This window comes from Pieris napi, chromosome 14, assembly GCF_905475465.1.
Source record: "Pieris napi chromosome 14, ilPieNapi1.2, whole genome shotgun sequence".
NCBI lineage: Eukaryota > Metazoa > Arthropoda > Insecta > Lepidoptera > Pieridae > Pieris > Pieris napi.
Window position 1 is genome coordinate 5,823,257 of NC_062247.1, and position 22,486 is coordinate 5,845,742.

Genomic DNA, 22,486 nt, shown 5'->3' on the forward strand with positions numbered 1-22,486 from the left:
AGTAATAATTATTTATTTTAACAAAAATAATAACCTACGGGGTTTATTTGCAAAACTTTCAACCACTTTATCATTAAAATTATTTAGGTTTTTATTTATTATAGCCCTATGTACATTCATCATGGTCAGACCATTGAGGCGATCTTCTGCCATGGTGCTTCTTAGCCATGTTTTTAGTCTTCTGAGGCTGCTAAACGATAGCTCTACTGTTCAGGTCGTGCATGGTAAAGCGATCAAAATTTTCAATGCTTTTTCGTTTCGGGAAATAAGGAATTTGTTTTTTTAGGACATCAACAACTGTAAGATTTGTTAGATTAAGCCTATCGTGCCACAATTGCTGCCAAAGTTCGATTTCATTCTTTATGTTCGGTAAATCATAAAACTGGGCAATAGATTCACAAGTTTGTTTCAGATTTTCAGTTGTCATCTTTTGCATCTGCGCCGGGTGTAACTTCGATAATGAGAATGATGGCGGAAGGTGATAATTCAATCCAAGTATGGTATTACTAAAGACCTCTTCCAGTATTCTGAAGGGCTTTCTGCTGGATGATTGCTTCTATGACGTTGTTTCCCCGAAATACGCGGCATTAATGTAATGTCCGACTTCCTCCGCAACAGCAGTAACTTCCTTTATAATTTCGTTTATCACTTTTTCCGGATTTTCATGGTGGTTTTTAATTAAAAAAAGTAAAATCCTTTTAACGTGTTCCGAGGCTTTGACCACGTCCAAAGCTACAGATTGGAGTACGTTGACAACAGGTTCCATCAAAGCCGAGTATTTGGCTACCAGCATGATCCCGAGAGTGAATGAAATTTTGGAAGTAGCCGCATGCAACCAATTGTGTAACGGCAACCGGTGAAATGAAACCCATATCATGAGACATGAACTGTCATAGAGTCAAAACTTCTTCTAAGTCCTTTAATTTCCGAAGAAAATCGAATCTCCTATGCTCTTTTTCTCAATGCCTTACCATAAAAAGTGACTCGCTCGCAGCGGCTCACGTCTTTATAATATATACCCAAACGATTATGTCGTTGAAAGAAATGTATTGCACACACACACACACACCATACCTACCTCCTACCTACATATTTTTACACTGTTTAATGGCTTTGCGTTTTGACAAATCTGATATAGTCGTAATAAAAATGGCGGCGATTTTAAAAACGGATGTCAAAATCTTAATGTAATTCGGAATATTTCAATACTTTGTACATTATACATTAAATAAACCTTGTGATGTGGCATTTGATCCCTCTCTTCAACTTCCCCCACTTGGCGACGCTCTTGTGACCAACGCCGATTGGTGCGCGCGCATTCTCGCTAATCCACGCGCCCAGTGCCCACTAGCGAACCTACGGGCTACGCGTCATCAAGTCATCACTCATCAGTCTGAAGTTGGCCTGCGTCAGAGTTGATCACGATGGATTCGGACGATAAATTAATTTACCTGGTGCAAACATATGAATGCCTATTTAATCCAAAATGGCAACTACGTAAAAGAGCAGTTTTTTTTAATTTTTACACATACTCTTAGCTTGGAAATGAGAATCTACTTAAACACAATAATTGCTTAAGAAAAGATATGCTGTTTATTTACATCAATGAACTTTTGAAATAAAAGTTAAATAATAATTCAATGTCGCAATGTGTAGACCGTGCCAACATTTCTTTAATATACCCTTAATTTATTAACTAGCCTGACAAAATTTTAATCGTAACTCGGCTGTATGCAACATTTAGCACTTATGATTTCAATTAATTCACATTTAATATAGCTGATTATAGTTTTAGGAACTTTATTTAATATAAAATAATAATACAGTTCAATTTGTATGGCTTTATTGATGTTAAGGGCCACTAAGCTTCCTGAGCTTGAGATTGAAGTTTTTTAATGTAAGACTCCTTCTTTTGACTGACTCTGTTCTTCCTTTCTGCCAATGTCAACTTGCGTTTGGTCCACCTCTTTTTCTTGGCAGGATCCTTCTTGGATTCTTTCTTCTTGTATGATGGGTCAGCTCGAATGGCTTCATGAGCTTTTTTGTATGAGCCTTCCACCTGTACAAAAATTTGATCCATTTATTACCAGCTCAAAAACAGATTTGCATAATAAAGTTTGTGGCAATATAAAGTCAAATTCTCTGCAAGTAGCAGAGGTATAAGACAATATAAGAGCACATTAATTTTGTCCAAATTCGACACTGTTGTAATTAGGTATTATTACTCAGTAATTTGGTTGGACGTTAAGAAGTTACACTTACCGCATCTGCAGCAACACCAAGTTTGATGTATTTGCCAAATTGTCTTTTGAAGGAATCTTCATCTTCTTGTTCCAAATTACGCATGTATTCAGCAACATGAAGACCAAAGATATGGGCTCTGAAGAATTAAAATAAGGTATATATATATATATATATAGGCAAAATACATAACAGTGATTAGAAATAGCATTATTGAAGATGTGATTAAAACCGGTTCTAAAAATTAAAACTTAATTTTTATTACAACCAAAAATCTTAATATTAATGTGGCTCTGCAATGCTGATTGAAAAATAGTTAAAGCTACTTTTCAAAGGATGAGTAGAGCAAGTTCGAATGTGTGTTTTATACAATCATCATATATTTAGCAATAATTTGATTTTATATTTTACCTGTGAACCTCAGCATTGAATTTCTTTGCTTCAGCATCATAACCAGGGAACCTTTTTAGGGAGTGTGGAACGTTAAGGCCACCATCAACTGCACCCTTCATGGCACCAAAAACTCTTGCACCTGTAGTTGTTCTTGCAAGACCAACATCTAAGTAACACCTAAAAGAGTATCCATCAATCAAATTAAATTTTGATGTATGCTAAAATAAAATTGTGATAAATTTAAGAGCTTAACAAACCTACCTAAATGCACCTGGTCCATTGTCAACTGGCTCTACATTGTACTCATCACCTGTAACTTCAGTTGCTCCAGTGTAAAGAGAATCTAACCCAAGCCTTTGCAACAGACGTCTTGCCAGCAATAAGCCTGTGCAGTAAGCAGCAGCATAGTTGGTTAAACCCACCTAATAAAAAAAAAACAATATTACATACTTGGTGTCAAAGTAGTATTAGAATTTGACAAAATTGAATGTTGTGTATTCAGTATTGAACATATAACAACAGGGTGTTATGCATTTGTACAGTGCTTCAGACCGCCCGTTCAAAATCATCATTTTGCCAGTATAAATAATTTGACATGTACATTTATCTCTTAATATATTGCACCTACACCATCAACACCTAAGGAAATAGAGTAAACTTAGATCACTACCTTAACACCATAACGAGGTAATTCATGGGAGTATGCAGCACAAACAATGTGGTCTCCTTCAATGCGAGAGTATGCAACCTGGCAGGTGACATCCTTGTTGGATAGACGGACAATCAGCCGGTATTTAGGAGTATTGTATTTGTTCTTGTCCTGAAAAAGGATATTATATTAAATTAGAACGAAATTTTTGTTGAACTAAATATGGCCAACTAATAATTACCTGAACAACAAGTCGCTTGCGGGCATAATAGTCAGTTTTTCCTTCACGACGCCTCCTAAACTTAACTTGATAACGTTTGAAGTATTGTTTGTTTTTAACTACTTTGACGAAACCCTGGGGAGTGAACACATCCTTTAATAAATGAAATCAACAAAATTTATGAACATCGATTAGATCGCCTTATATCAGAGACACTTTAAAATCATTTTCGTTGCTTCCGAATACAAATTACTGAATATAACACACAAAACGTGTAATTATAAACAGACAAATTCGTGCCCGTCCACAACATCAGATGACGCGCATGTGTCGATTTCTCATCATACAAAGTAGTAAGTACCTAACTTTAAATACTACAACTAATTTAGCCTGTAAGATTATTGTAAAAGTTAAATCACAATGTCAAATAACATATTTAATGTAGCGTTGGGTACACGTCAATAACTTGATCACTCAATACTATAGACATCACGGAGTTTACACCGAAAATACTTAAAAAACAAGTAGTATAACAGATAGAAGGAACATTAAAAATATATATTTTTTTTATAAATCTCACCATTTTAATTTATTTCAATTTAATTACGAGCACTCCGGCTCCGGCGAAGGCGTGCTCTTAAAAAGAAAGAATTATCAAAATCAAATATGTCAAGACTCAAGACTAGCCAGCCACTACCACTAGGGAAGTTTAATATTGTCATTTGTCAAATCAATACGAATTGTCGACGACGACAATTGACATAAGTGATGCGAGTTGAACAGGTTTTTTAATTTATAATTTCAATTTATTATGCTGCATTAATAACTACTACGAGTATTAAATTGCCAATTGATTATTATAATTTTTTTACCTTTGAGGTTTTAGAGCACTGGCAACATTTTATTAAAGGAAAATGATAAAAAGAGATTCTATTTCCTTTCTCTATGGTTCGTTATGGCTTCCTTCTATTCATATCCTGAATTATTTTTGGCGGGTTTTATATTTACCTTGCCTTTTTTGTATGAAAAAAGCAATGTTTTTCGATATTACTTAAAGTTTTTTCTTTATTATGCCTATGTCTTAATTACTTGTACCGTTCTGTTACCAGTAGTGCTTCTTTATCCGCGCGATGTAACAAATCTAGTGTAAGTTATTGATTATTTTTATAAATATTTTCTAATGACCTTTACTTGTTTAAAAATAAATTCAAAAAATTCTGTAGAGTTGCTTCAAGATTTTGCCGATATGCCTCTCATATTGTAGGCATAGAATGGGAATTGCGTGGACTTGAAAATTGGAATAATGAGGAGTGCTACATTGTTATTTCCAACCACCAAAGTTCACTTGATATATTGGGTAATATAGAAAATACATATAAATGAAACATTCTATAGTTGTGTCTTCCACTTTTATGTATTCTACTCATTTTTCAAGGCATGTTTGAGATGTGGCCAAGGATGAAGCGTTGCACTGTTGTAGCTAAACGACCTTTGATGTTTGCTGGTGCTTTTGGATTTGGTGCTTGGTGCTCTGGTCTTGTATTTATAGATCGCTTAAAAACAGAGAAGGCGCGAAAACTAATGAAGCAAGCCACTGAAAGAGTAATAGCTGAGAAGGTATTCTAAGTTGATTATATACAGTAGGGATTTAAATTAAAGCATAAAGACAAAAAGTACATTTTCAAAATTACAACCATGAGAAAACAGTAAGTTAAAATAATAGATTAATTAATTATTCTTGAAAAAATTGGTACCTACTTCTAATTATTTTGTTTACAATTTTCGCACTGCATTTCAAAAGCTCTTTCTTATTCGACGGAGAAACATAACTTCGTGGCCATCAAATTCGTTATCTTCTGCCCATTTTAAAGCTCCTACTTCCTCTGAATTACCAACTTTTTTTGGGAGGCGAGATCTTTTACGCTTGCTCATCATCCTCACACATTGCCGCTCGCACAATCACCTCATTAGTTAACTCTTCATATCTTTGTACTCACTTTCGGCATCACCAGCAGCCCATTCTTGAGCTTCTGCCTCACTTATTTGAGGATTATTGGGTCCTCTCAATCGAATAAAACAACACATCGCAATCGAACATCATCTTTCTTCCCAATTTCTGGGAGAAAATTAGGGTGCAAATGCCTTAAAATCGGTCCAGCAATTAGCCAAAAGAAAAACTGTATACTTTAAAGATTTAAGATGAGACCATGGCATCTCAGAACATAATGCAAGACAGAGACCAACTGTCATTTTCGGTAATTTAACTTTACATTTTGTACAACGTTTGGTCCATTGGTTGTATACACGCTTAATGGTTAAGCGGCAGAAACATTGCAAAAAATTTGCCGTCTTCAGAGACCAGTTTATCTGCTGATGGATGCCCAGTACAATTATCCAACAATAACAGTGCCTGGGGGGGCAAATTAACAGATGCCTGATGGCGACGACCCGCGTGAACGAATTCATTTTTCAACCACTCAAAAAACAAGAAACAAGCTTTCGTAACCCATGCATATATTTTTTGCACGATAAAAAACAGGAAGACGTGGTGATTTAAATGCCCGCAGGTATTTGATTTTCTGACAACAAGTAATTGAAGTTTAGGTTCCACTCTCATCTGCATCATTTTCCTTCCGGAAGCCGACTGCTCATTGCCAGAGGCTAAAGTATGATGGATCAAAATCGTCAGCGTAACAAAACATGTTACGCAGTTAATATTTTTTTGAAGTGAAACTTCTTTATCGGGGTTGGAAAAAAATTTAGTGTAACATTTTTTGGTTACGCGTCACATGTTTCGGTTACGCGTCACATTTGACCGTTACGCGCGTCTTTTTCTCGTCCCTACCACGGTTGATTCGAAGAGATTCTAAAGCATTAATAACAAAAATTTATAATAACTATAACAATGATACTAAAAATTATATTACAATTTATGAAATTCTGTAATAATCTTAAATGAAATAATTGTATTATTATTTGTATTCAAGTCTGTGATATTAAAAGCCTTTTGTTAAACTTTATCTAATTTAACTTTATTTAACCAATTTATGTAAAGTTAGTTGCATATAGATAATTTTTCGAAAAATAAGGTCATAAAGAAGTTTCACTTCTAACGTGTGTACACTAGTACACGCACATTTTTATTTTCTTTCATAACTATCAGTTGAACTCTAGTTGAAATGGTCCGATAGCGGCTTCATCAGTCGACAGCTTTCCACCGACAATTTTTTAACGTCAGTCCCCGTGGCGTTTTTTAAATTTGTCTAACCGGCTTGCATTAAACCCGCTGTTGGAGTTTATAATCTGGCGATAAAAAATATGAGTTTATGCAGAAATCATGTCACCACTAAAAGGAACATCTAATCGCCTAAAACTGTATTTTCCGATTTGATTTTCGTACACCGGGACCACGTTCTGTTAGGCAAACAAACTTCAAGATTTTGTCTTTGTTCATCTTTATGTCACCTACAGTTGACCTGCCTATACTAAACTTCCGAGCAATGATAAGGTACCTGTTACCTTTATCTATATTAATTTTAATGTTGAATGTTTATGTGGCGGCGCCATGTCAGCGAACGCGCTAAGTTAACACGACATGATAGGTGATGAACAAAAGACTAACGACGGATTGGCTCATGGAAGCCCGCACCTACACCCAGTACCCACCTCCCCGCGAACCCCTTTGCGAGGCCGGATTACAGCGATCGGCGAACAAGCGGGAGTCCGAATTAACGAGGCCCTACTGTATTTCCATTAATATTATTCATGTAACATTATTTTTTATATTATTTCAGACCAAATTGTGGGTGTTCCCTGAAGGGGCACGATATAATAAGGGTTCAATTCAACCATTTAAAAAAGGAGCATTCTATTTAGCTATAGATGCTCAGATCCCAATTATGCCTGTTGTATTTAGTCAGTACTATTTTCTTGATAATGACACAAAAACATTTGAACCAGGTGAGTCTTCGAAACTTTAAATAATCAATATTATAGACAACATTAGTAATGTTAGCTCAAGATAATTCATTATTATGATTGTTACCAGGCAAAGTGGTTATAACTACTCTTCCACCAATTCCTACTAAAGGTATGACCCGCAATGATTTGGAAACTCTCTCTGATATGGCACGACAGCAAATGACAGAAGTATTTAATGAATCCTCCAAAGATCTAGTCAGACAGAGCAAAATTGCTATGTAACTTCTGACATTTTAACATGTGTTAATTTGTTTGCTAGTGACATTGTTTTAAGTTAATTTCAATCAATCTGTATTTTTTCTAGTCACACTTAGTGCTTATAATATGTTGATATAGTTTGTTGTCATATATACATTTGGCTTAGCCATATATTATCTGTAATGTAATTTGGCTGTGTATATACCTTATGTATGCTCATTAATTGTGCGGTTGTGAGACTGGGCGCTTCATATTAAGTTTAAGAATCAAGTTATACACATTTTTAAATTGTTATATTTTAATACATAAAGAAGTGTAGCAATTTAAATATGTACAATATAACATCACATGAAACCATAAATACAAAATTCAACCTTGAATATTATGTTGTAATCTCATTTCAGGCATTGTTCCAGATACATGGTATTTACATTTATAATATATTATCCCTGTTTTTATTTTAAGCAATAAATAATTATACTAACTATGTTTTTGCTTACTATCAATCATTCCATGTATCCTCCCAACCAGCATTTTCATCTTCTTCATTACTAGGTACAAAGTTTAATTTACAACTTAAATCTTGATTACTTTCATCTTTTAATAAAACAACTTTCTGTTTCTCTATAACAGGTGTCATATCAGCAAAAAAATCAAAATCATCATCTCTCTTAGTCTGTTCAACTTTACTTTTAATATCCAATTCTGAAATGTCTTTAATTTTTCTTTTTGCGTCTAGACCAGCTTTTTGTAATAGAACAGAATGGTCTTGTTCTTCGTGAGCAGAAATATTACCATGTTGTAAGATATTATTTGTTTCTTGATCATCTTTTACAGAACTATAATCATCCATAGGAACTAGACTACGATTTGTATTTTCCCAATCTTCCCATTCTTCATCGGACTCATTTTTTAAATTTGAAATATATTGTGTACCTTCTATATCCACAGCCTCGCCACCCACAGGAGTAGGGCGTTCATTTAAAACCAATGTTTGATCAAACATAGAATTTGAATTAAATATGTTCTCAGAGCATTGCTGATTCTGTAAACTTTTTCTATTTGCATATTCATCAGAACTTTTTGGTATAGAATCATTGGAGTTTGGTCTGCCATCAGTAAAAAGTTTAGTACGCTTTCCTCCTACTACAGTGTCAGCTCCTAATATTGGAACTAGTTCACTTAAACACATCAGGGTAGCAGAAACCAAGTCATCATCAGTATCCTTTATACCAAGTAGTAGCTGAAAATAAAAATGGATGAGAAATATTTAATATTAACAACCATCACAGATAATTAATTACACTTTTACAGATCTAAAAAAAGCATTGTTATTCTGTAACATGAATGAGACAAATTGGAATCCTACAACTATATGTAGGATTATCTACAATAAATATGCTCATTCTAAAGAAAAAAAAAGCCTTGTATTATTATTTTGTGTAAATTTCTTTAATCTATCTGTCTTCTATACACAACATACTACTTCAATATAATTTTATGAATTAAATATAAAGGGAATTGAGCCTACAATCTAAATACATATGTGAAATGAATGAGGGTAAAGCTGAGTCGTATAGAAAATATTTGTTTTCACCTCTGGTAAAATTTGGTGAGCAAGCTCTTCATGTGAAAAAACATTGACATATTTAGAGAAGTGGTTTAATAATAGCATTCTTATTTGACTATCTCTGACAGAAAAAAGCTGTATTACTCTTGGCTTTAAATACTCTTTAAAGATAGAAACACTAAAAAATCCATTTTGTTCTCCATTCTGTGTTCTGTCTGAAAAATAAAATTAATTAAAGTTAATAAAGTTGCAATGTCAAAATGACATTTAATCATGTTCATGAGTAGTTTTAAATATTATTTATTATTAATAAAATAATATGTCCAGAGTTAGAACAATGTTCAGCATTTTGTAATGAATATGATTTACAGCATACTAATAGTCTTAAGAAATAAAAATATTTACCATAACGGGGTTTTAAAATATATGGTATTACATTCTTTCTCGCTGTATGGTCCAAAAGGGTTAAACGGGAAAGCAATAATCCTCCAAATTGTTTAGCAACAGTTTCTTCGTCATAATATTTTAGACATTTTAAAATATCAGAAAAAAAATGCATTTTCTCATCACTTCCCTTCAATGGTAAATTACTCAAGAATTTGTATACTGATATAAATTCGTGGTTGAAAAAGTTGTGTTGCAGTATTTCTATCAGATTTGGTCGCTTCTTGCAATCAGAATTTTGCAGGAATTCTCTACAATACTCCTTAAATTCATTTAGATGTGAGACTTCATCTGTGAAAAGAAATAAGTTTGGGCTTTGACCTTTAAATTTTCATATGTACTGGTGTAACCACTCTTAAAATACTGCATATGAACAAAGAGACAAAACATTCTTAAAGCAAGTGAGGACAAGCCTGCAATAATAAGAGTTGTATTTTTATATGGTCAAAAAAGACACTTGATCAGAATGTTTTATTAAATTATATATACACATATATACATACCATTATTACATCCCTTAAATACATCTTCCACCAACACTGCAAAGGCGTACTGGTCAACTTTAGTTGTTACTTGGTTAGAATCTTCATTTGGATCCACAGCTTTATCATACCTTAAATAGTGAACATAACATTTTTGTTGTAATACGAGCCCCGATGCAAAATAGTTCGTCTAGTATCGAAAGTATTGCAAAGCGTAAAATATAGAAAGTAAATATTGGTAATAAAAAGTAAACCACAATTTGAGGAACATTTTTGAAGTTTATTTTAACATAACTGAAATTCTTTCATGACTTTACATAACATAAAAAAAATTCCACCATAGGGTTTCGATCGGCGACAAGTCCGGGCTGTTAGATGGTCATTCGATTGTAGGGATGCTTTTCGCCAGTAGCCACGTCTTTGTTGTACTGGCAGTATGGCAGGAAGCAACATCCTGTTGAAAAATTAAGGAATCTTGATGCAAAAGTGACGGAATAGAGGGTAGTAAATTCTCTTCCAAAATGTTTTGATACCCTGCAGCATTGATAGAACCATCCACAAACTGCATACCACCAACACCTTGTGCAAACATGCAGGCCCATATCATAAGAGACGCCGGAAACTTCACTTTGCGTTTGAGATAATCAGTATGAAATGCCTTATTTTTGTTCCGAATCACTTTTTTCTTTTCAACTGTCACTTCAAATTTGGACTCGTCACTCCAAATGATAGTACGCCACTGATCGGAAGTCCAATTTAAATGATCACGAGCAAACTTCAACCTCTTTGTCTTTTGTATAGCAGTCAACAGCGGTTTCTTTTAGTGGTGTAAAATCCGTAACCCACTCTTTTTAGGACTCTTTTGCAAGTATCAACTGAGACGTCTTTGTGAATCACATCCTTCCATTGCACCGTTCACAAATTCAAATTATGCAAAATAATTGTACAAAGAAGGAATAATCTTATTTAACGCACTGATGAAGAACTCTTTTGCATCTAATTTAAAACAGGACATGTATAAATTTAAAAAGCTAAAATAGTTTATTGGTTCATAATTAAAAAATGGCATAAGTAACGCGAAATGTGATAGTAGAACAGCTTAATTTTAATATTTTATATAGATATACAAAAATAATGAAGTTAGAAAGAATCTCAGAGAAAATTTCACACTAGACAAACTATTTTGCATCGGGACATGTACAAGACTATCATATAAAGTTGTCATCATCACTAAACCATTTTCTTATTTAATCAAAAAAGGACCACTCAACTGAAGTCAAATACATATAAAAAGTACTTCTTTACTATGAGATACCCTACTAAATCTTTACACTACTATTCCTAAAATAGAAATTCAAATAACCTATATTTTTATTGTGTATTCACCTTTTATGGTGTAACATAGTTTTGAATGCACCTTGCCCCTAGCACCTTTAACTTTAGGATTTACCTGTGAATTCTAGCTTGTTTAAGATATGCTGGAGTTAATTCAGAAAAATTGCATAAATATTGCAGACCACCCAGTTTCCATTGTCCATCACCAGATAAATATATTGAACATATACTTATATTATTGTGAGACACACCACCCTAAAATAAATATTGTGTTTAATAAGTTTATATTTATATTAACAATAAATAAAAATGTATTTAATTAAATTAGTCACTTTTACGAGGTTACTGCTATTGAAGCATATTTAGATTGCATTAGGATATTAAGATATTTAAATATTACTTACTTGCTCATGTAAAAAAACTAATGCCTGTAGTATATTATTAATTCCAATACATTTTTGTAGAGGAGTTTGTGATGATAATACATGTGCTAAAGGTTGCACAAATTCAGTTGCTAAATGGAATGTAGATCTTTGTTGCCAAGCTGATAAATATCTAATAATAAATGGATGCCGATATTTAAGGATATTCTAAAAATAATTGTGAAATTAATAAATTTGAAACATTACAAGTAACACAAATATACCTTATATAACTATCAATTTTGTCTTACATTGCAAAACTTTTCTAGTGGTGATGAAACTGTCCATAATGGTCCCATAATTGTTTCTCCTTTGAAAACAGACACAGATCCATCACCGTTTAAACCAAAATATCGGCAGCTATCTCTAATTGTAGCTTTATAGTGACACCAAAAATCTGTGGTCTCCGTCGGTTTTTCGTCAATTTCTAAGCCTTTTAACTGAGAAGCATCATTTCCCATGGTGACAAATTACCAATTTTATTTCTTTGAGATCAGCACTTCACGCTAGATTAACATGTCACATTTAGCTTAAATTTAAACCCAACCAGAAGCGAATTATATTAATAATATAAATTAAATCGATACAATAATAACTAATATATATTATAAACAAGATATTAAATTGATTGAAAATATTGAAATTCACAAATCACAGATAACTATTAATTGTTAGTATTTAGTAAGACCGCGAGGACGTAAAGTTGCCAACTCAATTTTGAAAATTGCTGTGGTTTCCCGAAAGTAGTGTAGATTTATTGAATTTGAAATTAATAGTATAACATAATGAAATAAGAGAAAACCTTTTTAATAAGCTAAATTAACAGTAATATATTTTGGTTACATTTGATACATTGACAAAAAACACTAACAAAACAGATGGACAATGACATCTCACATCAGTTTATGGTTGATAGTTTCATGTAAGAAGTTTACATCATTCTCCCGCATTATTTTAAAATGCTGGTGTTTTACGGACGCGTCCAGATCTACGAAGTGTTGGCTCAGGCGGTGGTGATGATGGTAGATCGGTCTCTAGCTCTCTGCTATTATCAAGTACCACAGGTCCCGTCTCATTAGATGAAGGAACGTGCGAACATGCGACGTTATGATAGTCATTATTTATTCGCAGATCTACCCCTTCTGAACCCAATGGTGCTAGATGACGATTTGATACCGTTGTTTCTCGGCCATCTGGGAACCGAATGTATGAATAATCAGGATTGCTGTGTATCAATTTAACCTCTTCTACTAATGGCTGATATTTATTTGTACGATTAAATTTCTTCAACAAGACTTGTCCAGAATTTGTAAGCCACGATGGAACAGAAGTGCCGTTAGTAGATCTTCGTAGGTGTCTCAACATTCTTTCATGTGGAGTGCAATTTATGGCTGTACAAAGTAATGATCGAATTAAATGTAAGGCTTGTTTTAATACTTGCTCCCAATTTTCTACCGAAAGATTCTTCGTCTTCAGCGCCAAAAGAATCGTTCTCCAAAGAGTAGAATTCAATTTTTCTACTCGACCGTTACTTTGAGGGTTATAAGCTGTAGTTCGAACATGTAAAAATTCCTGTACTTCGGCAGAAAAAAAATGCTATTCCGCGATCTGAATGAACGTAAGAAGGCATGCCGAATAGCATAAACAAGTTGTTGAGGTGTTTAATCACATCTGAGCATGGGAAAGCAAACGGAAAACGTAAAAATTCGTCAATCACGGTTTATAACTATGAATTTGTTATTATTGTTTGTTGGAACTGGTCCTTTAAAATCTACGCTAAGGCGCTCAAAAGCAGCCGTAGCTTTAACAAGTTTCCTCTGGTCATCAAAAGTATTTCGGAAGAATCTAGGTTTTACTTCAGAGCAGGTTCGACAAGATTTTGTCATTGTTCTGACTTCTTCAATGGAATAGGGAAGGTTTTTAGAGCGAACCCAGTGAAACATTCTCGTTACCCCTCGATGACAAGAGCCTCATGCAGCGAGAAAAGTTTTGTAGTACGTGTTTCTACAGTGGCACCAACTCCGGATAGTGAATCAGCAGCATAGTTCTCTTTCCCCGGTCTGTACATAATATCGTATTTGAAAACAGCAAGTTCCAGTCGCCATCTTTCAATCTTATCATTCTTTATCTTACTTGAATGTTTCATATTAAGCATAAAAGAAACCGAGCGTTGGTCAGCTGTTACCAACATAAAGTGTCTACCAATAAGGAAATGTCTCCATTTCTTCAATGATTCAACCGTGGCGTACGCTTTTTTTTCAATGGCGGAATAGTTATACAATATAATATCGACAATACAATAATTACGCAAAAGCGGTAGTGTATGTAGAACTTACAACAACACTTAGTACTAAATCGCCGTCCAGAAAAAATAATACCTGAGATGATAATTTGTAAAAATACTTTTTTAATAATAAAAATAAATTTTATACTCTTGTTACATGATGATATTAATTTATCCCTAATGGGAAAGGCAAAGGAATAGTCCATACAGCCAGATCTTGTTCTTGGTAATAATTACAGATTTTTTTAGTTTTAAAGGCCGAAGCCACGTCTTCAATGTTCTTGATCGTCTTGTTAGCATACATTTAACATATTTTTTACTAAAAGTAAAAAAAAAAATTAGAAAATGTCAAGTGAAATTTATGTCAATTGTCAAATGATATCACTAAATACGGATGTCCGAATAAAATAAACGTGATATTATCCATGGAAAATGGCTTCACTTTTAATTAAAAAGGCATATTTGCATAAACCAAATGCTTTTAAAAATACTGTTGCTATAATAAGCAATGCAACACGAAACCGTAATTTTTGTTTCATAATTTATTTCAGTCTGTTATAAATGTTTTTGTTACGTCATTGCGATTATTTTCAGATTGGAACTACCAATACAAACCTGGTCAATATCCTAAGACACCAGAGGAAAGGGAAGCAGCAGCAAAGAAGTATGGTTTAACAATAGAGGAATATCAACCATACCCAGAAGACATGGGATATGGAGATTATCCCAAACTTCCAGACATTGGTGCAGACTCGAAAGATCCACATTATCCCTATGATAACCCTGAGCTAAAAAGAAACTTCAATGAGCCTGTATGTATTTTTCTTCTATCTTTTATATGTTATCAGAGATTAAATCTTTGGGCTTAGAATATATTGGTCTGAACATCCAATGGCTTGAATTGATTTAGGTGTACCAATTTTTTTCACTCTTAGGTCAGTATAAAAAATTTGCATACTTATAAATAATAGTTAGTGACTTCTTTGTTAACCAATTATTCTTGTTTTCATGCTGCTGTAAACCTTTTTCTGAATATTGCATTACAATTCTTTATCTGTATTCTGTTGTATGGGTGTTCTTTGAAATTAATAAAAAAAACATTTACTCTTAAATTTATAATGTAGTGCAGTAGTATATGTTTTACTATAATACTTTATCTTTCCTTTTCAGTTTCATGCAATTGCAGAGCTAATAGGAGAGGATCGCTATGACATTAGCATGAAACCAAGAATCCCAGTCTGGCAACAATGGAGTTGGTTCTTTGGAGTTATTGGAGGTTTCTTTGGTATATTCTATTACTTAGAAGATTACAAATTTGGTAGACCAGTAACTGCCAAACAGTACCCTCAAGATGGACCCCACTATTTATTCAATGCAAACTGATTTTCAATTGAATATAGCTAATTTAAAACTTAAATTTAATTGCATTATTAGTATCCAAAATAAATAGTTTAAAAATTTATACTTGTTTCTGTGATTTTAATTTATGCCTAATTTATAGAAATAGTTTCTAATATAAATATCATTCCAATAATGTTTAAAGATACATACATTATTTACATTGGTGGAAAAAAGGATATTCTTTTGAAGTTAACAACACAAATTATTTTTAATTATAGTAATTTTATTGATCATATTTACTTATATATACTAGTAAAATATTCATCTTCCAAATCATACAAATCAGCAGCTATGTCATCTTTAAGGGACATTAGTTTTTGATCACATTCTTGCTGTTTAGTTCTGAATAACTTTGAGTTTTGTGTAATTGCTTCATTTACAGATGGAAAATCATTAAGAATTAAATACTGTTTAATATCTGATACTAGTTTCATTAGGGATTCTCCAGCTCGAACTGAAATAAATATTTCAAGTAAAAACAAGGCTGTACAAATATCTCGGCTTTTACTGGCCAAAGGTCACATTTTAAGAAATTATTTACCAGTAAACTATTTAAAAGTAAAAGAATATCTTACCAATATTGGCAGCTCTGACTTGCATTTCAAATGTGTCTTGTTCGATCTGGGTCATTCTATTAAGCTGAGATTCATTATCACCTTTAGCTAACTTTATGATTTCTGTAAAAGTATAGAAACATTACACCACAATACAACACATTATGTTCGTAATTTTAATAAAATATCACTTTTTCGCACAGTACCTTCAAAGTTTTCTAGCATACTTTTAACGTCTTCTTTTAATCGAGTTGTATATGATTTAAGTAATGCTTCTTTATTTTGAGGTAAATTACGATGCATTTTGTTCTGACGAAAATGTTTGGTAGTAGATAATATTTGATTATATTGTCGATCTCTCAAAATAAACAAAGTACAAACAAATTATTATGACGAGGATTTTACTGAACCAACAACATCTTTACTACATAACAACAATAAACAAATGTATTGAAAAATTTCAACTTTTTTTTATTAGCACCACAGTCCACAGATATAGTGCAGCTAAATCACGAGTATAGTCCTTTTCATGAAAGAAGTCCCCCAGACGCGGCGCTGCAATCGCATGACGTAATGTTGCCATTTATGAGTAAAAAAATTACCTATTTTATTTACATTTAGCAGATGTAATTTATCAAATAATACTATTTTCTGCATACTTCGATGAAACAATATTTATGTTATGTAAAAATTATATTTTTATTTACTTATATTAGCGGTGTTCTACCTACTTACAAATAAGATAAGATAATAGATAATAAAAGATATAGGGTAAAGAAAAGCAATACAATTTTTATTCAGAGTTTTTAATGCATAATTGTTGGATTACAATTTTTTGTTACAGTTTTCTTTGACACACCTGCAATTAAATTATGAACAGTTAAAAATAATAGTAACTTTAAGTTTATGATGAAATTATATAGTTTCATCACGTTATGTATTTGTTCAATTTTGTCGCAAAAACGAATTTATATCATAAAAGTCCCATCAATACAGCAAAAAATTATTAAATGGCAACTCTAAAAAGTACCTGTTATGGCGGCAATTCTCTTCCGAACATTGTTTAGTGGTATTAAAACACCTTGATTCTTATGTTCCGCTTCACAGAACTCTTTCACCTTTAATATAATTTCTCGAGCCGAACTTTTTACAACTTTTGGCATTGTAATCAATCTACAAAATGCACTAAGCTAGTTAAAAATTCACAAAAATACACCACAACAAACGAACTTGATAACATCGACGAATGACAACATTGCCGACCTGTCAAATTTAGTTCCAAAAATCACCGCGGGACTTCTTTCATGAAAAGCACTATAAATACAACACATGAACACAGTGAAAACCATAGACCATCACCCTTAGCCAAACCAAAGTTTTTAATCTGTGACTATACCCTGGGTGCCCACCCATAGTCATGTCGGTTTTCGAAAATTTGTTGAAGTAATCTACTATATAAAAATAAGTTGGGTTTTCCTTCCTGACGCTATAACTCCAGAACGCACTAACCGATTTCCACGGTTTTGCATTCGTTGGATAGGTCTCGGGCTCCGTGAGGTTTATAGCAAAGAAAATTCAGGAAAAAATTCAACAGAAAAGCGGGATCACCAAACGAAATGTTACATAAAACGAAGCCATCTGGTGGCGAAACGGAGTTCGCCGAGTTTGCTAGTAACTAATAAGTATCATTATGAACAGCTTGGGAGAGAGGGGGTTTCCTTGTCTCACGCCTCTACCGTATTTAATGTATGTACATATTGAAATAAGACAAAACCTAAAGAATATAAGGTTTTAATAAGCTAAATTAACAGTAAAATATTTTGGTTACATTTTGATACATTGACAAAAGTTAGTGTCTAAACAGATTGACAATGTCATCAGTTTATAATAGTATCATGTAAGAAGTTTACAACAAAGAAGTTTACATCATTTTCCCGCACTATTTTAAAATATAATCTTTTAATAATTCTGGTATTTTACGGATGCGACCAGATCGACGAAGTGTTGGCTCCGGCGGTGATGATGATGGTAACTCAGTGCTAGATATACGAAGTGTTGACTCCGGCGTTGGTGATGATGGTAGATCAGTCTCTAGCTCTCTGCTATTATCAAGTACCACAGGTCCCGTCTCATTAGATGAAGGAATTTCCAAGTTTTGGTCTTCTGTATCCGTATGTGGTTCTGTGACGTTATGATAGTCATTATTTATTCGCAGATCTACCCCTTCTGAACCCAATGGTGCTAAATGACGATTTGACACCGTTGTTTCTCGACCATCTGGGAACCGAATGTATGAATAATCAGGATTGCTGTGTATCAATTCAACCTCTTCTACTAATGGCTGATATTTATTTGTACGATTAAATTTCTTCATCAAGACTTGTCCAGAATTTGTAAGCCACGATGGAACAGAAGTGCCGTTAGTAGATCGTCTTGGGTGTCTAAACATTCTTTCATGTGGAGTGCAATTTATGGCTGTACAAAGTAAAGATCGAATTGAATGTAAGGCTTGTGGTAATACTTGCTCCCAATTTTCTACCGAAAGATTCTTCGTCTTCAGCGCCAAAAGAATCGTTCTCCAAAGAGTAGAATTCAATTTTTCTATTTTACCATTACCTTGAGGGTTATAAGCTGTAGTTCTACTAGTGGCAATACCTCGAACATGTAAAAATTCCTGTACTTCGGCAGAGAGAAATGCTGTTCCGCGATTTGAATGAACGTAAGAAGGCATGCCGAATATCATAAACAAGTTGTTGAGGTGTTTAATCACTGTTTTCGAGCTCATATCCGAGCATGGGAAAGCAAACGGGAAACGTGAAAATTCGTCAATCACGGTAAGTATGAATTTGTTATTATTGTTTGTTGGAACTGGTCCTTTAAAATCTAAGCTAAGGCGTTCAAAAGCAGCCGTCGCTTTAACAAGTTTCCTCTGGTCATCAAAAGTATTTCGGAAGAATCTAGGTTTTACTTCAGAGCAGGTTTGACAATATTTTGTCATTGTTCTGACTTCTTCAATGGAATAGGGAAGGTTTTTAGAGCGAACCCAGTGAAACATTCTCGTTATGCCTGGATGACAAAGAGCCTCATGCAGCGAGAAAAGTTTTGCAGTACGTGTTTCTACAGTGGCACAAACTCGGGATAGTGCATCAGCAGCATAGTTCTCTTTCCCCGGTCTGTATATAATATCAAATTTGAAAACAGCTAGTTCCAGTCGCCATCTTTGAATCTTTTCATTTTTTATCTTACTTGTATGTTTCATATTAAACATAAAAGAAACCGAGCGTTGGTCAGTTACCAACTTAAAGTGTCTACCGATAAGGAAATGTCTCCATTTCTTCAATGATTCAACAATGGCGTAAGCTTCTTTTTCAATGGCGGAATGGTTTTGTTCGCTTGAATTCAAAGTTCTTGAGAAAAACGCCACTGGTCTAGAATTTTGAGTAAGTACTGCTGCAATGGAATGATCGGAAGCGTCAGTTTCGACTGTAAAAGGTATATTTACATCAATTGCATGTCTAGAAGACTTTGCGATATCATTTTTCAGGCCTTCGAAACATTTAATTTGCTCGCTTGTGAGCGGAAAAGTAGTCGTATTAGCAAATGAGTGGATCCGTTCAGAAAAGTTTGGAATCCATTTAGAATAATGTGCGAACATGCCGAGTGTCTTTCTTAAGGTCGGTAAATCGCTTGGTGCAGGTAAATTAATCAGTGGCTTGAGTCGCTCACTGTCAGGTTTAATTATGTGGTTTTGAATATTATAGCCTAGAATATTAATTGACTCTTGAGAAAATTTGCATTTTAGCATACTTAGTGTTAAACCGTATTTCTTTGCGGCATTCATAAAACTTTCTAAGTTATGATCGTGTTCTTGAAGAGTACGGCCACAAATAGTTATATCATCAAGATACGCATATGTGTTTTGAAGCTTTTCTTTCCTTATAATCCAATCGATTGTTCGTTGGAAACTCGAAACACCATTTGTTACTCCAAAAGGGATACGCCTGAACTGGTACAAATTTCCGAGCGCTTCAAAAGCGGTAAATTTTCTTTCTTCTGGTAGTATAGGTACTTGATGGTACGCTCTTTTCAAGTCTATTAGGCTGAAAAATATATTCTCTGCCACTTTCGAAACTAAGTCCTCAATGTTTGGTAAAGGGTACGCGTCGAGTTCTGTGTAACGATTAATCGTCTGAGAGTAATCAATCACAAGACGTTTTCTATGAGTTTCGGTATTTGTTATTAGTACTTGGGCCCTCCACGGTGATTTACTTTCTTCAATCACGCCTTCTTCTGTAAGGTTTCTGACTTCCTCTTTAATAAATTCACTATCCTCTTTGCTGTGCCTTCGAGACTTAATAGCAATAGGTTTGCAGTTGGGAGATACATTTGCAAAAAGCGGTACAGCTGGTACTGATGCTTCGGCTACGTTACATACTTGAAGTGGATGTTTTGGCCCACCGAAAGAGAACTCTAGCGATGAATGTTCTTTGAGGACGTCATGGCCGATAATTATATCAGCACAAAGATTTTTCACGATAAGAAGATTCACGTTATCATATTTATGATTTCCAATTTTCAGGCTTTGCAAAGTTTGACCTTCTACTTGTGAAGTATGATTAAGAGAGGCCATAGAAATAATCTGATTGCAGGATTTTCTTTTTAACCCGCATAGTCTTGCAAAACTGTCATTTATAAAACTGATGGAGCTGCCCGTGTCGAGAAGTGCCTCTGCTCTTATATCTCGAATATACGCGGGTACAGTTGCTTTGTATAATGAATAAGGTGAGGCTGCTGTGATACAAGAAAGATTTTCAGTACCTACTACCATACAATTTGTAGGTTTAGAAGAGCTTCTGCAAACAGTGGCAAAGTGCCCCTTCTTGTTGCAGAGCTGACAAGACTTTTCAAATGCAGGGCAGTTCTTACGAGGATGTATTTGTCCCCCACAAAAGAAACATTTTCGTCGCCGAGGATTATTAACAGAAGAGCAGGTCTCGTCGTGCACAGTTTGTGATTTGGTACAGACTAATTTAGGTTCTTCTTCAACGGCATTTAAAGACACAGTATGGAAGCTTTGAGAGTTGATCTCTGCAGTTTCTAGAGAGAGTGCTTGGTTATAAGCTTGATCAAGTGTTAGATTTAAGTTTTCTAAAAGCCTTTGTCTGATTTTATGCGATGATATACCGGATATGAAAGCATCACGCACGCTATCGTTTTTGTTTGATTCTGCATCAACAGCCGCAAAGTCACAATCTTTAGAAAGTAGTTTCAAAGCTTGTAAATATATGTCGATACTTTCTTCTGGTCGTTGTTTCCTTGTTGCTAACATGTGTCTAGCAAAAATCAGATTTTTTGGTTTTACATACAGTTTTTGCAGTATTGTGATCGCTTCTTCGTAGTTCGTGGCTTCGCTTATATATGTGTAGATATTTGGTGATATATGATTTATCAAAAGCTGAAACTTTATGCTGTCCCATTTTTCTGGCGGAGGAACCGACTGTGCATCTGTTTCTGGAGCGGTCGGTTTCTGCACGAAAATGAAGTTTTCGAAAGTCTTATGCCAGTGTATCCAAGCTTTCGTACCAGAGCTATTTGACGGGTCGATATCAAATCTTTCAGGGCGAAGATATTTATCCATGTTGCTTTTATTTAGCTTATTAAATTGAAATAAGACAAAACCTAAAGAATATAAGGTTTTAATAAGCTAAATTAACAGTAAAATATTTTGGTTACATTTTGATACATTGACAAAAGTTAGTGTCTAAACAGATTGACAATGTCATCAGTTTATAATAGTATCATGTAAGAAGTTTACAACAAAGAAGTTTACATCACATATATTTCTTTTTGACGATCTTAAGTGTACATTGTGTTACCTATATGAATAAATGATTTTTGACTTTGACTTTGTAGGCTCTTTTCGTGCTTCTGTACGTGTTTATTTTTGTGGTCGTACGTAAAAGTGGAAAATGAAAAAAATAATAATCGAGCGCGTCAGGTTTTCTAAGGGGGTGTTAAGTGAACCTAAAAAAGCTCTCATCTTATAATCTGATAATTTGGATGTGACGCAAACTCGCAGTCATTATATGAATGTGAAAAAAAATCGAAATTTTGAAATACTCAAGCGCATCAGATTAATATATATATATATATGGTTCATCTTTATATCCTAGACGTGATGCCTCATAATCTGACGATTATCTGGAGGGATTCACCTAATCTAATAATTAAAAAAATATATTTTTAATCATTGAACTTAATTGATTGATAAGCTCTGGAAATAGCAAAAAGTGTAAGTGTTGTTCAAGTAGA

The 22,486-nt window shown here is 33.9% G+C and overlaps 6 protein-coding genes across 6 annotated transcripts; 2 read left to right on the forward strand and 4 right to left on the reverse strand.

The window, feature by feature from the left end:
- Positions 1-1,826: 1,826 nt before the first annotated feature.
- On the reverse strand, positions 1,827-4,242 carry LOC125055694 (60S ribosomal protein L5). Its single transcript, XM_047658175.1, has 7 exons — positions 4,084-4,242; positions 3,525-3,638; positions 3,305-3,454; positions 2,896-3,056; positions 2,653-2,811; positions 2,263-2,380; positions 1,827-2,059 (listed from the first exon to the last, which is right to left on the reverse strand). Exons 1-7 carry the CDS (start codon positions 4,084-4,086, stop codon positions 1,862-1,864), a joined length of 903 nt encoding a protein of 300 aa, XP_047514131.1. The 5' UTR covers positions 4,087-4,242; the 3' UTR covers positions 1,827-1,861.
- Positions 4,243-4,436: 194 nt separating this feature from the next.
- Positions 4,437-8,166, forward strand: LOC125055695 (1-acyl-sn-glycerol-3-phosphate acyltransferase alpha). Its single transcript, XM_047658176.1, has 5 exons — positions 4,437-4,649; positions 4,727-4,860; positions 4,939-5,120; positions 7,298-7,463; positions 7,552-8,166. The coding sequence occupies exons 1-5, from the start codon at positions 4,459-4,461 to the stop codon at positions 7,704-7,706; spliced, it is 828 nt and encodes a 275-aa protein (XP_047514132.1). The 5' UTR covers positions 4,437-4,458; the 3' UTR covers positions 7,707-8,166.
- LOC125055693 (protein-associating with the carboxyl-terminal domain of ezrin) lies at positions 7,959-12,616 on the reverse strand. Its single transcript, XM_047658174.1, has 7 exons — positions 12,187-12,616; positions 11,918-12,103; positions 11,629-11,768; positions 10,200-10,309; positions 9,658-9,987; positions 9,280-9,467; positions 7,959-8,925 (listed from the first exon to the last, which is right to left on the reverse strand). The coding sequence occupies exons 1-7, from the start codon at positions 12,394-12,396 to the stop codon at positions 8,185-8,187; spliced, it is 1,905 nt and encodes a 634-aa protein (XP_047514130.1). The 5' UTR covers positions 12,397-12,616; the 3' UTR covers positions 7,959-8,184.
- Positions 12,617-14,578: 1,962 nt separating this feature from the next.
- LOC125056074 (NADH dehydrogenase [ubiquinone] 1 beta subcomplex subunit 8, mitochondrial) lies at positions 14,579-15,679 on the forward strand. The gene is made up of 3 exons (XM_047658991.1): positions 14,579-14,742; positions 14,814-15,031; positions 15,390-15,679. The coding sequence occupies exons 1-3, from the start codon at positions 14,652-14,654 to the stop codon at positions 15,600-15,602; spliced, it is 522 nt and encodes a 173-aa protein (XP_047514947.1). The 5' UTR covers positions 14,579-14,651; the 3' UTR covers positions 15,603-15,679.
- A 147-nt stretch (positions 15,680-15,826) lies between these two features.
- On the reverse strand, positions 15,827-16,684 carry LOC125056075 (mediator of RNA polymerase II transcription subunit 22). Its single transcript, XM_047658992.1, has 3 exons — positions 16,381-16,684; positions 16,196-16,297; positions 15,827-16,074 (listed from the first exon to the last, which is right to left on the reverse strand). Exons 1-3 carry the CDS (start codon positions 16,475-16,477, stop codon positions 15,857-15,859), a joined length of 417 nt encoding a protein of 138 aa, XP_047514948.1. The 5' UTR covers positions 16,478-16,684; the 3' UTR covers positions 15,827-15,856.
- Positions 16,685-18,775: 2,091 nt separating this feature from the next.
- LOC125056270 lies at positions 18,776-22,004 on the reverse strand. Its single transcript, XM_047659300.1, has 2 exons — positions 20,481-22,004; positions 18,776-18,853 (listed from the first exon to the last, which is right to left on the reverse strand). Exons 1-2 carry the CDS (start codon positions 21,810-21,812, stop codon positions 18,776-18,778), a joined length of 1,410 nt encoding a protein of 469 aa, XP_047515256.1. The 5' UTR covers positions 21,813-22,004.
- Positions 22,005-22,486: the final 482 nt, after the last annotated feature.